At 42.8% G+C, this 13,838-nt stretch overlaps 1 protein-coding gene across 1 annotated transcript in view; it reads right to left on the bottom strand.

The window, feature by feature from the left end:
- Positions 1-6,517, bottom strand: part of LOC310823455 (chloride channel protein 2-like) — a 91,243-nt gene extending 84,726 nt beyond the window's left edge. The window contains exon 1 of the mRNA XM_083696316.1: positions 6,323-6,517. Coding sequence (XP_083552442.1) covers positions 6,323-6,373 — 51 coding nt within the window. The 5' untranslated portion in view covers positions 6,374-6,517. The remainder of the gene's footprint in view (positions 1-6,322) is intronic.
- Between the last annotated feature and the right edge of the window lie 7,321 nt (positions 6,518-13,838).

The following is a 13,838-nucleotide window of genomic DNA, read 5'->3' as shown; positions in this document are numbered from 1 at the left end:
CCACTTCCACTACGGGTCCTGGCCCCAATGCCCACTTCCCCAGGTGTGGAGAAAGCCCTATGCCTATCTGTATGCCTATGCACACAGATATACCTATCTAGCCTAGCTATTCCTAACAATATGTAAAACAAAGCGCTTTATCAAACATCTGTGTGATAGATCGCAGCAGTGAACAGCAAATATTCTGACTAAATGTCGAAGTTTGCCCTCTGCACGGATGCACGCACGGCCAATATGGAACTAGACATCTCTTGATTTGTCAACTTGGTGTCAGCTCCTTTGAAACCATATCCCACTGAAGACTTTCAGACTGAATCTGTAAAAGCTACAGTATCTATTCCAGCAGCTGAAGTGTGGAGTCGAGCCTCCATGGAGCTTGGCTCCGTCAGTCAGGCATCTTGGGTGTTTCAGCAGGCTTGAGCAGGCCGGGGACCACAGAGACATGGGCAAGCAGACATGACAGTATAGGACCCCTACTATCTACCTGCACCTGTGGCACAGCTCCTCCCATAGGCTTTCAATAGAGGAGAGACATCTACTAAGCTCAAACCTTTCGCACTTAGAAAAGATGTCTTTATTGAAGATGTGGGTGATGGTATTTAACTAGGAGTGAAATGGTGAGTTTATTATATCCCTAGAGGATGTTTAACGGATGTTTCACTAACCCTAACCCTAACCTCTAGGCTAACCTAGTTGGTACCAGGCTTTCCTAGTTCGGAAATCCTGGGGAAATCCTTTGCAGAAAGTAACTACGAACGGGTAGAAAAGGTGACGCGGACCAAAAAAACAACAACATTTCCACACTTCCATTTTCTTTAATGTTTCTTTAACTCTGCAAAATAGTCCTACCCGGTCGGAAAAGATGACGCACATAGCAACACATTCTACAGGGGGGGAGGGTTCTTGAAATGTAACATCCAATAAAATTGTGAGCACATTCTCCCATCACCGTCCAGTTCAATCCAAGTTAAGCTATTCTAAAATTCTCCAGACCTCCAAAGGAGGCGTGAGAACAACAAGGTTTGAGGGTATGGCTACACGAGGCTACTTCTAGGCTGGTTTTCAATTTAGATTTTCAATTAGAGCTTGAATCCTTGCATCCTGACCTTCCCTCCAAGATAACTGATGTGACAGATACTCATTCACCATTCAGTGGTTATAAAGGAAAGGAGGCAATTTAAGAGTGTTAAGACGCAGCCATGTCTGATAGATCTCCCCCCCCCCCCTCCCCCACCCTACCTTCCTATAACACACACACACACACACACACACACACACCAATTGATTGTGTCACACCCTTTGCACTCTACATTGGATCAAAGACACTCCAGATACCAACACATTCATTCCTGCTTTTATATCAACAACTCAAACATGCTTTTGTCTTAAAAGTATTTGTCACATTCAACCTCATTGCTAATAGTTGACTTTCCTTTTCTGTCTTCTCTTTGAAAGGCCAGTTTATTTTATTTTTCAAGTGTTTGTGTTTGTGCTTACTCTTGACAACTTTACCAATGGGATATTCATCATGGTCAGCAGAAACAAAGGGAACCGAATTGGATTGGATTGTTGGCTAAATAAAGAGGTCACCTTTTGTAAGCCTTTATTGGCTTTTGATGTTATCTGGAACCCCCACAGCACTATTAACAACTCTGAGCACCTTATGCCTGCCAGTAAGTGCACACCAACACACACATATACACACACACACATATACACACACACACACACACACACACACACACACACACACACACACACACAGGTCAGTCAGCGTTTGACCCCATGGACAAAACAACCCAATTTAACATCAAGGAATGAAGAAGTGATACTGAAAGAAAGAGGACTGAGGATTGTGTAGACATGATGAGGGAACGTTCTGTTATTGCTATAAGAGTCAACGTCAAACGAGCAGGCGGCTAGATAAAGCCAGATTACCACAGCAAGGAGACCAGCGGGCAAATAACACTCTGTTACAAATTACCTTGTCTCAAAGCCAGACAGACACACACACACACACACACACACACACACACACACACCATTTGATTTCCACACTTTGTTCCCTACTTCCTTATAGCTGTGGCCATAAACCTTGGGTCATCATAATAATTATTTCCACACACAAACAGCATCGACTTTTCTTTTTCTCACTGTAAATAGGCCAGCTGACACAATACACCGTCCTCATCATAACCCAATTTCCATAAGTCATAATAAAGCATGACATGTAAAAGTCAACCTGACCAGCCCTTCTCCAGTCTAAACTAAGAGATAGAGAGAGAGAGAGGAGGATTACATAGAGGAATATAGAGCCTGTCAACAATGACAGCTATATCCCCCATAAAGAGATGAACTCAAATCACTTGTAAGGCCCAAGATTGTCCTCTGGCTGAGTGATCACTCCCTATCTCTCCCCTCTAACAGCTCTTATCTGACCCACTGAACAATGTCCTACACACACACACACACACCCCCACACACACACCCCCCCACACACACACACACACCCCCACACACACACCCCCCCCCCCACACACACACACACACACACACACACACACACACACACACACACTAATGATAAAGACACCACTTCACAAGCTCTGTGACATTAGGGTCTAAGCCTCTGTCTGCATCGCACCATTGCCTGAAACACACACTTACAGACTCACACACACACACACACACACACACCCACCCACACATCCACAAATCCACCCACCCACACACACAAACACACATACACACACAATAACACACACGGCCCATCACTCCCCCCTCCGAGCCAGAAGTCCACAATAACAACAAGCCATCAAACTTGAGGAACTGGAGAACAAGCCCAGACAATCTGCCGACAGTAAACTAAGGATCTAGGAGAGAAAAAAGAACATCAAAATCAATAAATAAAGACTCCTGGGAATGCGGGTGTGTTGCAAGGGTAATGACAGGGGCAGAATGTAACCACAGCACTCCGACATCAGAGTCCCCATGTCCCACCTCATGAAAACTGAGTTTCAGAGGAACAGAGCGGGAACACTGACACAGTCAAGGACTATGGACACCCTGGGAAAATCCTGTCTCCTGGGGGTAATTGCATTACTGCTCCATTTGTCCCATCATCAGGCCTCAGAACATTTAGACCTCCGCTTATTTCTCTACGAATATAGGCCCTGTGCTAACCAGCTAGCCAATAGGGTCATTCAGAGACCGTGAAGTGGACTGAAGAATCCTAAATAGTACTGTGAAAGAGAGAATGTTACAGAAAGAGAGAGAAAGAGAGAGAGAAAAAATAAGATTGAGAGTAAACAGAGTGAAAAGCCGCAAGAGGGCAGAGAGAATGATAGCACCTGGGATTCAAAGAGACAAGATGATAGAAAGAGGGGGTGAGGGTGAAAACGAGTGTGGCAGAATGCCATGTGCTAAATGCAGACTATACAACTGAGGCCACATCTTTGTTGTGGTCAACAATTCACTTCTATTTTTAAAAACCTACATTGCCCTCCGTAAATAATGGGACAGTGAAGCATTTTTTTTTTCTTTTGGCTCTATACTCGTTTGGATCAATTTGAAATCAAACAATTACTATGAGGTTAAAGTATACAGCTTTTATTTGAGGGTATTTTTGTACATATTGGTTTCACCATTCAGAAATCACAACACTTTGTATACATAGTCCACCTATTTCAGGGCACCAAAATTAATGTCCAAATTAACTTTCCACTTCTTTTTGGCCCCGAAAAACTCCATAGTTGCTATGGCAGTATGTTTTGGGTCATTGTCTTATTGTATAATGAACAGGATTCAGAATACATTCTGCTGCTGCCCTCAGCTGTTACACCATCAATTAAGACAAGTTAGCCAGTTCTAGTGGCAGCTATACATGCCCAAACCATAAAACCCCCTAAACCATGTTTCGCAGAAGTGGTATACTACAAATCTTGGACAGATCCTTTTTTCTCCAAACTTTCCTCTTGCAGTCACTCTGGTACATGTTAATATTTGTCTTATCTGTTCACAAGACTTTTTTTCCCAGACCTATGCAGGCTTTTTACGTACTTTTTAGCAAACTGTAAGCAACCTTTTTGAGGAAAACTAGTGGTTTGCACCTTGCAGTGAAGCCTGGACTGGTGACATATTGTACAGATGGTAGTCTCTGACACATTCACGCCTACCTCCTGGAGAATGTTCCTGATGTGTGGGACAGTTGTTTTGGGGGTGTTCTTAATTATGTTGAGCATTCTTCGGTCATCCACTGTAGAAGTTTTCCTTGGCCTACCAACCCATTCAGCTCACTAGTGCTTATTTTTTTTATTGATGTATGATGAACCAAACTTGATTTTGGCAAGCCTAAGATTTTGGCTATGCTTCCTTGACTTTCATTGACACGTCTTTGCTCTTCATGTTGACAGACACCAATAGCAGACTCCAAAGGCAAACACAAAGCTTGGAATCAATACTAAACATTTACAGCTCTCTTATGTCTTTTGTGTGACAGAACACACCTGACTAACCAGAAACATCTGTCAAGCCAATTGTCCTATTACATTTGGTCGCCTGAAATAGGGAGACTATGTATAAAAAGTCTTGTCATTTCTAAATGGTGAAATCAATATGAACAGATAAAAACTGAGGATCTCTACTTTAACCTCATAGTAATGGTTTGATGCTTCACTGTCCCATTACTTATGGAGGACACTGTATATCTTACTGGTTAATGGGGATGGCACACACAACTAATATAGGAATATGTGTTTGGACAACTGAATTGTTCTACATATTGTAGCTGACTGTGAGTTGTGCTGCACTAAGAACTAAGTCTTTCTGACAACTACAGTAGTCTCTTTCAAATCCGCTCCTGACAAGATGCCCACACAACTACCACAGCTGCCAATCTCAGACAAAGGAGCCATGTCACAGTGACCTAAGTTAGGAGAGAGAGAGTGAGAGAGACAGGGGGGGTATGTGTGTGTTTATGCATGAGTATTTGTCAAGAAATTCAAGGCAAGGCGCGCGAGGCTGTTGGAAAGCCAGATAGCTGAGCACGAGACCCCGCGCGGGTGACAGAGCATTCAGCACTGAATCAGCGGGTAGAGCGTTGTGTAATCTCTCTCACACACTCATAACACACACAGCCAGCTTAACAACACAGCAAAGTGGAATCGCATTAGGCTATAAGAAACGATCAAAACTAAAAACAGGCCCAACTAGTCTAGACGTTTAGCTTGTCTGTGTGAGTGCACGTGTTTAAATGTATAGGCTATGCTTCATCGCTATTGTGTGGGTCTCTCCATATAGATTAAAGACGACTGTCTGACTTTTTTTTTGTTTACAGAGTTAATCAACCATGGCAGAAACGCACTTTTGTCCACAGTCCAATTTAGCCATTAATTCCTTGGGGCATATAATAAATCAACCGCAGGGCGAACACGGGCCGCTCGTTTCTATATGCAACCACAGCAAAGGACGTGTCTTGATTTCTATTCAAACCAGTGCACTCGCTCAAGCAAAATGTTATAAACCCAATGATAGAAACGGCTCAGATATGTACATGCAATGCATTGCATTTTCAATATTTCATACTTCCCCTAGGTGGATTCGTGGGAAGCACCTGTTGACAATAATATAGCAACAATATAGTCTAATATGTATACTGTATGTCTGTACCTCGTATTTGGGCAGCTATGGGCATTTCCCGACTAACGTTTTTACCCTCTCTCAATCCATCACCATGAAATACTAAAGGCACCCATTGTTGGACCCAAGTCGAACATATCAATGCGACCTACGCACACTGTTGCATTAGATACATAACATATATCCACTGTCTATTGTTTGTTTGAAGATGAGAACAGTTAGTCGTGCATTGAATAGATATCTACTCCCACTATATGCAGTTTGTTTATTGAGCGGTTATGGTCGTGATGTGATGGAGCAAGGGGAGAGAGACAGACAAGCAGACAGTCAGGCATTGTTCGGTCTAAATCCAGATGTGTTTTGACAATAGCGCCATTGCTACATGACTAACCTTTCTGAACAAACTGAACAAGTTTACACCATTTAAATACAACATCTTCTGGGTTTCATTAATCAACTGTGTGAACTCATAGTCATGTCGTGACTGTTGGTATGTGTTAATTACACCCAAGTCTATGCCTCTCACTTCTAAACATATCAAGCCCTAAACCCAGGTGTAATTTCAAGACTTTGACCGATAACAGACCTAACAGTGAACGACACTGGCTCAAACAGGGATACGGGACAACAACATATCGCTGTCATTATGTAACGAGTGAACTTCTAGTGGCAACAGTTAACTTACCAAAGTTTGTTCATACTGTAGCGCCCGCTGATCTGCTCCGTCCCCAGCCATGGCTGCACTGTGTGGCTCACGCTACCGGCAGAATTGCCAGCGAGAGATGAGGGAGGAATTACTTTCAGGTTGGAATGAAACAGAAATACTCTTTCTGTTTAGGAGTGATTAGGACATTGGTCTAAATCACGTGTCGTAGAGCTGTGGGTGTTCACGAGTAGAACTCTGGCTCAAAAATGCTGCTAAATACAGTTCCTTCATTATATATTCCCAAATCTCTTCCAGGATCCAAACTGAGGCGGGACTTGTATGGTTAGAGTTGCGCGACACACCCCTCTATCTCGCTCAAATGGTATAGTCTGTTCTCTGAAGTTGCCTGAACGAATGTTCCATATGCATGCACCAGGCATAATTTGCCAGGTGAGTTTCTGGTGTGCGTGTCTTAAGCTACCGTTCTTGTGTGACAGTGGTCACAGTGGTATATGGGGGACTGTAAATAGGCTAGTTGTTGTGCCCGCGTGTTACATAAATAAATATTCGATCTTATTGCTAATTGATTCGTTTCTCCTCTTCCACTAAACTTAAATTACTTTTTGTATCAGATGTTTCGTTGCAAAACGATTATTTTCAGCATTGGCGTGTCATTGGATTGCATAGCCAGGTGATATCACTATATTGAAGCATTTACAGAATGAAAAACAGACCGAGTAAACAGAAATGTGGACTCACGATTCAGATTCAGTCAAGATCAGATAAGCCTACATTGTTGAGTGCTCTCACTCAACAATGTAGGCATAACCGCCACCATTTTTGTTTACATACACACACCTGTTGTGAATGATGTGATCAGAAAAACTGTTTCCCAATGTTCCCAAACATAGTGTGTCAATAAAGGAATTTGACAAGTAGAATGTGAGTTGTTGTAGTGTTGTTTGAATTACTTTTGCAATAATGGATGGATTGACTGATGAAGAACACATAAGGAAACCTTTTAATCCAGGTCTAGAATATCGGTCATAAGTGGATATCCACAAAATGCCCTTTCAGGTGACTGCAACACAACAAACAGAGCACCACAAACAAGTCTCAGGTGAAATGACAACCCTGTCCTTTAAGTTTCCAGAGTACCTACTAGACAACCCTGTCCTTTAAGTTTCCAGAGTACCTACTAGACAACCCTGTCCTTTAAGTTTCCAGAGTACCTACTCAACCTTTAAATCCAATCCATTTCCAATCTCATGTCTTCTTCCACCTCTTTATTTCTTGTGTACCTAACTACAGTTTGTCACGTCCATATTTAGGATAATTCAATCAATCAGCTAACCTAATATAGAAAATGGATCTGTTTGAGCTCCTGCCAACCTTTTTGTTTTTTTTGAGTGAGGATATACAGCTTTGGAACAAGAGAGAAAGCACACCCACAGAATGTTAAAGCAAAACACTGCTATCATCCACAAATGGGTTGAGAGTAGTTGTTCTGTTTTACTCAGGTGAGAGAGAGAGAGTGAGAGAGAGAGAGAGAGAGAGAGAGAGTGAGGCTAAGGTGATTGATGTCCAATTCCAGTCACTCTCCCCTCTTTATACAAAATTTCCATCTCTCTCAATCAATCTTCCACACACACAGACACTCACACAAACAGCAGAATCAGTGGTTAATGATTAGAATGTTGCTGCTTTGTGTCAATGCAGTTAACTGCACCTTGAATGATTTGACTGAAGAGATTCTAGAAGTGTCCTTCCAAAGGTTAAGCAAGGAGTCAATACTGAGTGTTATAATTATTAGAAACAGATTGTATGGGTATATCATGACCAGCAATAAGCACCTTGCTGTGTTTTATTCACAATTCACAATGCCCGTGTGTGTGTGTGTGTGTGTGTGTGTGTGTGTGTGTGTGTGTGTGTGTTTTTGCATGCATGCATGCGTGGGTGGGTGCGTGGGTGGCATGTGTGCATGTGCATATTCAAAATGGTTATATATGGCCAGCAATAAATCTTTAAATCTTATTCCTACTCATGTCTTCTTCCACCTCTTTGTTTCTTGTGTACCTAACTACAGTTTGGCACGTCCACATTCAGGATAATTCAATCTATCCTATACAGAAAATGTATTTGTTGTTTGAGCTCCTGCCACCTGTTTGTTTGTTGCTTCAGAGAATGTTGAGGAATGAGGATATACAACTTTGGTCCAAGAGAGAAAGCACACCCACAGAATGTTAAAGCAAAACACTGCTATCATCCACAAATGGGTTGGCAGTAGTTGTTCTGTTTTACACAGTTCAGTCAGGACACTTACGTTGTTTTAATAGTTTAATGAAAAAGGTAATACATTAGGCTTGGCATAATTGGATGGCTCCGCTCTGATGTAGCTCCCCATCTGAAGTTAAACAACATTAAATACAATAGTATAAGGCAGAGAGCCCATAAACTTTCCAACCCCCCCATTGGTAGATAAAACAGAGCAAACCTGCAGGTAGAAGCTGGGGCAGTGGGAGGGATGACCAAAATGTAAATTGCATAGCCAGTGGTGAAACACTGTTTAACCATGGTGGAGTGTAGCATAACTCGGCTCTTTTCAACCTAATCCCATGAACATGTGATGTGTTTTGCTTTCTTTCATACAGGTACAGCTGTCTGCACCTGACGGCCTGTCCATCACCTGGCGGCCAGCTGCCCTTCTCCTTAAAGTGCCCTGCCTGAACCTACGTAAACTTCATTTCAATTAGGAAACTTACTTCGTTTTAATAGTTTAATGAAAATGGTAATACATTAGGTTGATATAGCTCCCTGTCTGAAGATAAACAACATTAAATTCAATATTTAAAGAAACATGCAGCACCAATGCAACTCTGTGACCTACACTCATGGAGCACTTTATTAGGAACACCTGTACACCTTCTCATGGTGGAGGTGATGTAATGGTGTGGGGAATGTTTTCTTGGCACACTTTGGGCCCTTTAATACCAATCAACCATCGCTTGAATGCCACAGCCTATTTGAGTATTGTTGCTGACCATGTGCCTCCCTTCATGGCCACAATTTACCCATCTTCTAATGGCTACTTCCAGCATGATAATGCACCATGTCACAAAGCAAAAGTCGTCTCAAACTGGTTTTATGAACATGACAATGATTTCAGTGTTCTTCAGTGGCCTTCCCAGTCACTGGATCTGAATCCAATAGAACGCCTTTGTGATGTCGTAGAACGGGAGATTCACAGCTTGAAAGTGCACATCTTGTGGAATCAATGCCACGAAAAATTGAGGCTGTTTTGAGAGCAAAGGGAGGCCTTACCCAGTATTAGTATAGTGTTCCTAATAAAGTGTTCAGTGAGTGTATGTGTATCAGAACAAAAACATCCTGGTGTCCCCCCCTTCAGTGCAGGACCGAATTAACTTTTGCATCCTGGATCAGACAGAGGTCACTCTAGCATTATGTGAATCTAAAACAATGCTTCCAGGTATTTACCCGGTACCTGCTTAACAAGGTGACCATCCCGGTGACCATCCCAGTGTCCCCCTGCACCTTCTTCAGTGCAGGGATGAAGGCTTTGCTGCCTGGATCAGACAGAGGTCATTCTAGAATTATGTGATTCTAATCTAAAAGATGTCAAGAAACCACCAACTCATGGTTCTGTGCTAATTTCTAGTTCACAGAGCACGTCTGCGACCCACCATGGATGATTATCGAGATCTGCCTGGTCATTCTACTTTTACTCCGCAATCAATACCCAGCCAACACCTGCTATGAGTAACTATTTCATCACATACTTTTCTCTTAATTTCAACAGCTGTACCTCTGTTTATTGCAACCATTGCCATCACGTCTCTGTATCATACATTACTCAGCACCTCACAGTTCTTAAAATTCTATCTAATGTAGCAGTCGTATGCCACTGAGGACATTGACCCATCAGCATGTAAGTAGGCTGTTAATTGCTATCACATCTCCATGTATACATAATGTGCTCAGCACTTGTGCTTGACACTGTCTTTTTGATTCCATCCAACTTGACGTTGTTATGATGCTGAGGAGAGAAAGAGAGAGTGTGTGTGTGTGTGTGCGTGCGTGGGCGTGTGCGCACGTGCATGTGTGTGTGCCTGGAAGAGTATGTGTGCGTGCGTGGGTATGTGTGTTTGTGCCATTTCATCTTATCAGGTTAGCCGTCGATGCCTCGAAGGTTGATGCTGCTGAAGTGGAGAAGGAGTGAAGTGTTTATGTTCCCGGATTCAGCCCACACAGCGCAGGAGCCGGAGACGTGCTCTACCGGCATCTGGTCATAGATTTTCCCTCCTCCATCGGTTTGTAGGCATCATCCGTGGTCGGCATTGCAAATAGCAGGACATGGAAGAGAACAGGATACAAGCAACTATTACTTGGGAATTACAATGTTCCTCTGCTACCTCTATCCAACTAAGTGTTTGAGAGTGATGTAAACAAAAGCCCATCCATTTCCATATCAGACATGTGTGAGAATCGTAGGGATAGAAGAATACACATGAACAGTTTATTCGACACGCCCAGGAACCGTGAGAAAACCTAGAAAGCTACTCAGCGACTCAATCTACATAGTGACTTAAACGCCCTCTTCTTAGAGGACACCAGCTGTTCACTTAGAGGAAGTCAAAGTCTTTTATCATTGCTAAATTGCGTTTCCTTAATCCCTTGAGAGACTAATAGAGGACTCCCGAACCATCTAAACTACAGGAACTTGCCCGCAGCTGACAAAAGCCTGCCATCTGAGCCTTAGGAGGCAGTAGTTCTGTCGTCTTTGCCGCCCCATTCACATGTAAAGAGCAACCTTGAGCAACGGGATGCAACACCTTTAGTCTAGAATCTAACCAGTCTAACCATATCTAAAAAGGGGGGGGGGGTGGCGGCATGGCAGGCCAGCGTCCAGGCTCCTTGAACAGGATTAATTCGCACCATGCTCTGAACCACAGTTGTTAGTGCCCCCAAAACAAATAGAAGAGCTGCATCGCAACTCGATGCGCACGTCAACACAGCAGGACTAACGCATGTCGGACGACACCTCTGCATCTAACATAACAATGCAATGACAGCAAGTGCACAATAAACATGTTCCCTCACAAAGATGTAGCGCCCCTATAAAAAAGAAAGTGAAGGAGAAAATGTAAATGAAGCAAATCGTTTATCCAGAACCATAACATGACACATACTGTTGTCTGTGAAACAGTGCTGTGTCCCCGTTGCACACAGTCAGGCTTCTCTCAGTCTCTTTTCACCAGTTACTAATAGCTACTAACATACTAACTCCGTATTGAATAAGACACCATCATTTCAACACAATTTTCACCAATAGCTAGACAAAATAATTGCAAGCCAATGTCCGTCAGTCTTGCTCTAAAGTTTGCGTTTATTTCTCAATGTATACCCACCGTTAGATGAGACAAGATTTTAAATGCAAATGATCAGATTACAGATGTGACTGCTACCCAAGGTTACACAATGCTGGTTCCGTATTGATATAGCCAGTTCGGTAAGAATTAGCTGCATACAGAACTTCACACGCCCCCCCCCCCCAAAAGAGAAGCTAGGCTAAGGCCTACTGCTGCAGTTGTAGCCATGCTGAAGTTACCTGAACCTGCGGTGCTACTGAGTCATTATTAGTCTTGCTTTAAAAAAATGCAGGATTTCCAATGTAGGAACGGTAGAACTGTAGACATGTATTTAACCATAATATGTGGTACTCCCCAAATCCCAGCCACTAGAGAGGAAAGGCACATAGGCTACCGAGGTGACCAATGCAAACAACCCAACCAGTGAAACACCTAATTTGACTGAATCTGAGACCTATGACTAACTAATTACAGTATTTTAAAGCATCCCAATGTCAAAACGTGTAAAACACCATCCTGAAACTAAATAGGCCTATACAATCCTTGGTATTGAATCAGACAGCTCATGCAAGTACAGGAATATTAAGCCATTCCAACCCAGTAACCTGCAACACACATAAAAAGAGCATGATGATTGTGCAACGTCGCGGAACTAGTTAAAGCAACAATGAGCCTCATGACGCAGTAAACATGATCACTGAAAACATGATCACTGAAAAAAAAGCCAGCTCCAATGCTACCACTGAACTATGCCCAGTATAGCAACCCAAAACCCACAGTTACATTGTTGAAGCTAGAAAACACCAACCACATGCACTTCTGACTTTAGAAAAGTCCGAAAACTTTAACACTGAACTGATACCGCACACCCACACATGATGTGGACACACATGAAGAGCTCTTAGAACTATTCGCTACGCACTTCCCACCCGGTAAACACTGCTGTGCCTATCGTTACATGTAAACAAGCAGAACTTGACAGCAAGGAGACAACAACAAAACATTTTTTTTTTATATCGATGGAATCGCAGGCACATCCCTGGAATGGAGGCGATCTTCTTGTTGGGCCTTGCCAATGTGAGCGCTTCACCGGGCCGTACGAGTTTCAAGAGAGGGTAATCCAAGGGGTTCTCACATTTGGTAGTAAAAAACACAACATAGATTTCAGCAAGAGGTAAGGAGCTGCAAGACAGGAGCAAAATCGTGGTTAATCCAAAATGGCAATGTTCGATGGTTGAGTCTGCATGGTTCTCAACACCCGTAGTCAAACAGAGATCCACGAGGATCCACGAGGATCAGTCCGTAGAAAGCAATCACAGCTCTCCGTAAACCACTCAGTAGGCAAAAAGGCAATACTATTAGGCAAAAATCTTACAAATGGTCAATCCTAATAATGATCATCCAATTGGCAAGAAATAACAAAGTTTAGAGACAAAAAGCGACAGCCAAAAGGTTTGATAGCATACTCTTACAATGTGTAAGACGAAATATGTTATTTGTGCACATTCAGATAACCAAAAGAGGCCTGCTCTCTCAACAACCTACATTTCCTGTGTTCTACTGTGAGTCATCATGAACGAACACCCATGGGGGAAGTGATCTTCCGTTAAACATCAAGAATACAGTCCATGGGCTCAATCAAAACATCCAACTATGCGGAAGCTAGCGAGTAGCACGCCGAACCTTACTAGCTGACAAGAAACCCGAAAACCACCGCCGGTAACTTTGGTGGCAAAATCTGCTCGATTCCCTCATCAAAGCCATCCAGATATGAGTCCAGAAGTCAGGCCAAAAGAACCCCAGCCAGAAGACCATGAAACGTGATTTGCATAGCCAGTGGTGAAAACACTGTTTAATTATGGTGGAGTGTTGCATAACTCTGCTCTTTTAAGCCTAGTCCCATGAACATGTGATGTGTTTGCTTTCTTTCATACGTGAATTCAGCTGTCCGTCACCTGTCTCCTTAAAGTGCCCTGCCTGAACCTACGTAAACTTTATGGGTGGGTGGGTGTGTCAGTGGAGGCTCTTCCTCAGAGGAGAGGGCCATCCTACTCAGTGATTTCAGAGAAATACAAAATTGTGAAACAATTAAAAAGTTATCCTTTTAAAAAAAAGAAACTATCCTAATTTATATTCATATGTCACCAAATACCTGATTAAAATACATT

Source organism: Argentina silus (assembly GCF_951799395.1).
Source record: "Argentina silus genome assembly, chromosome: X".
Classification (NCBI taxonomy): domain Eukaryota; kingdom Metazoa; phylum Chordata; class Actinopteri; order Argentiniformes; family Argentinidae; genus Argentina; species Argentina silus.
Note: the sequence above shows the minus strand (reverse complement) of the source record. Positions and strands in the feature narration are given on the sequence as shown.